Source organism: Cyprinodon variegatus, unplaced genomic scaffold (genome assembly GCF_000732505.1).
Source record: "Cyprinodon variegatus isolate N-32 unplaced genomic scaffold, C_variegatus-1.0 Scaffold143, whole genome shotgun sequence".
In the NCBI taxonomy this organism is placed as follows: Eukaryota; Metazoa; Chordata; class Actinopteri; order Cyprinodontiformes; family Cyprinodontidae; genus Cyprinodon; species Cyprinodon variegatus.
The window spans coordinates 1,209,523-1,211,974 of NW_015150596.1; the positions used below are offsets into that span (position 1 = coordinate 1,209,523).

The 2,452-nt window shown below is 32.6% G+C and overlaps 1 protein-coding gene across 1 annotated transcript in view; it reads right to left on the reverse strand.

The window, feature by feature from the left end:
* Positions 1 to 2,452, reverse strand: part of LOC107086107 (A disintegrin and metalloproteinase with thrombospondin motifs 18-like) — a 36,547-nt gene that overhangs the window by 32,089 nt on the left and 2,006 nt on the right. Inside the window, exon 3 of the mRNA XM_015376854.1 lies at positions 259 to 364. Within this exon, the coding sequence (XP_015232340.1) occupies positions 259 to 344 (86 nt within the window). The 5' untranslated portion in view covers positions 345 to 364. The remainder of the gene's footprint in view (positions 1 to 258; positions 365 to 2,452) is intronic.

The window sequence follows — 2,452 nt, forward strand, 5'->3', positions numbered from 1 at the left end:
ATTTGATTGACAGATGACCGTTGATATATGATTGGCTTAATTTAGGTGTTCAGGCTGAGGTAGAACTAACTGGCCTGCAGAAGATAACGGAAAAAAAACAGATTTTAAGATAGGATTTTTTAATATATAAAGAATACATTTATATACATGTTTAAGCCAGAATGATTTGACATTTAAATATGACTTCCTTATGACTCTAAGATTGTCAATAACAATGTGTTAAGATGTTGAGTCTCTCATGGCATTTTTGAACCATACTTGTGTCCAGACTCGTGAGCGATGGTGAAAGCCAGGCCCAGCCCTGTATCCTCATTGATGGTACAGCTCCTGTACTTACTGCACATGCCACTGATTGGGGCAAAACCTGTCAAGAAAAGGGTAAGAAAGATCAGAAATCAGCTGCTGGTTGCATGAGGTTCATGAACAACAAGCTTTTCACTAAATCAAATCTTGTGCACCTCTCACGTTTCTCTTCACTGTTTACGTCACATTCTTTTTTGACAGGTTTGGCGTGCAGAAACTATTTGCGAAACATGTACAATATTCCTGCTTATGCCTATAGGAAGGGGAATTTTACTCAAAGAGTCCAGGTGCAGCCTCTCAGGCCCCTGGCTCTTTATTTAAGGTTTGCTCTCAGACTTTGACTGTCGATCAGTAAAGAGCTATGGCTGCGCTTTGGATCGGACATCAGCCCGTCTACTTTTTGCTCTTGCTGTAACCTGTTCCAGGACGGGAACGATCTGAGCAGGACTCAGACTGACAGGTCTAGGAAAAAAAAGATCACAATTCCTTGGTGTGGATTTAACTTTCAGTAATCGAGCTCAACTATTTGGTCTTTCTTTGTCCCTGCTTTTGTTTCCATCCTTCACATTTTCTAGAAACAGCTTCTTTTAAAGTTAAAACTCTTGCTCAAATATGAAGCAATACACTGCAAAAAATGTAAATGTCAATAAGTGATTTTTTTTTCCTTAAAATAACTGTTTTTTTATTGAGCAGGTGAGACACTTTGCCACATTTAGAATAAGAAACAACTATTACATTGCCTTATTTTAAGTGCATATTATCAAATTGTGTTATTTTAAGAGGAAGAAAACTAATTTCATTGGCAAATAATCTTATTTACGTACTTGAATTAAGGCCAAAGACACTTAATTTAAGAAATTTTTACTTATTTCTAGATGGGTTTTGCAGAGTAATCTTCCCTGCACCGCAGAAACGATCTAGAAATAAGTACAATGTACGCTTAATGTACGCTTAAAATCTAATGCAAATGGAATGGGTATTTTTAATCTTAATAAGATAAATAGGTAATATGCACTTGAAATAAGACAATGCAATTGTCTTATTTTAAATGTTAATTGTCTTCTTCCATTGGCAAAGTGTCTCACTTTTATTTTTATTTATTTATTTATTTATATATTTTATTTTCACAACAAAAGCATAAAAACAGAATAATGTGTCACTAAAAAAGAAAAAGTGATGGACAACTGCCGAAAAACCCTCAAGGGGCTTAATGAGTGGCAGTCTCCACAAAAACAAATATATTTCACCATTTCAGACATCTATAATATGGAGGACCAACTCTGCCATATTTAAAAATAAATACAGAAATAAATAAATGCCAAATAAATATATAAGCATGCAATTAATTCCCAACAAAAAAACAATAAACAAATAAATGCAAGTAGAAATTAAATTATACAGTGAGACATAAATGTATATAACTCTTTTAATTAGCTACTTTATTTATTTGCTTTTGTAATATTTACCTTATTTATTTTTTTGTCCTTTATATATATATATATATATATATATATTTTACATTTCTGCCTGCCCTTTTATTGAGCATTTATTTATTTCTGTATTTATTTTTAATTATGGCAGAGTTGGTCCTCCATAATCTATATGATATTGTGTAAAAAAAATAAATTAAAAAAAAAACTAAAACAAACAACACCGTTTCTTTGTATACAACAATTTAAAATATCATTTAGACCAAAACTCCATATGGAAAGTTCAGACAACTTAGTAGCAGCACTAAACTAAACTGTGTTTGAGTTATACAAGAGTAAGGAGGCCTGATAAGACAAATTACGAGTTGGATACTGGTGAAATTCGTTATTAAAAGTAAAACCATTAAAAAAGTGCTGGGGAAGTAACTTTTTTATAGAGCTATAAACGAATAAAGCTATTTGAAGTTGATTCACTTGATAAACACTAAGAATACTTGCCTGAGCAAACAGTGGTTGGGAGGGGTGTCTACGATTTACACAAAATATTAGTCTTAAAGCACTTACCTCCTGAATCTAAGAAAAATTCGCATATTTTAAGAAACTGTAACTGTAATGTATAATAAAAAATTAAGTGCCAGGAACAGTGAGTATATAAGATTGAACGTCTCTGTGAACGGCACAGGAAGTGCTTTTAATCTGATAAGTAGACATGTTGAAGG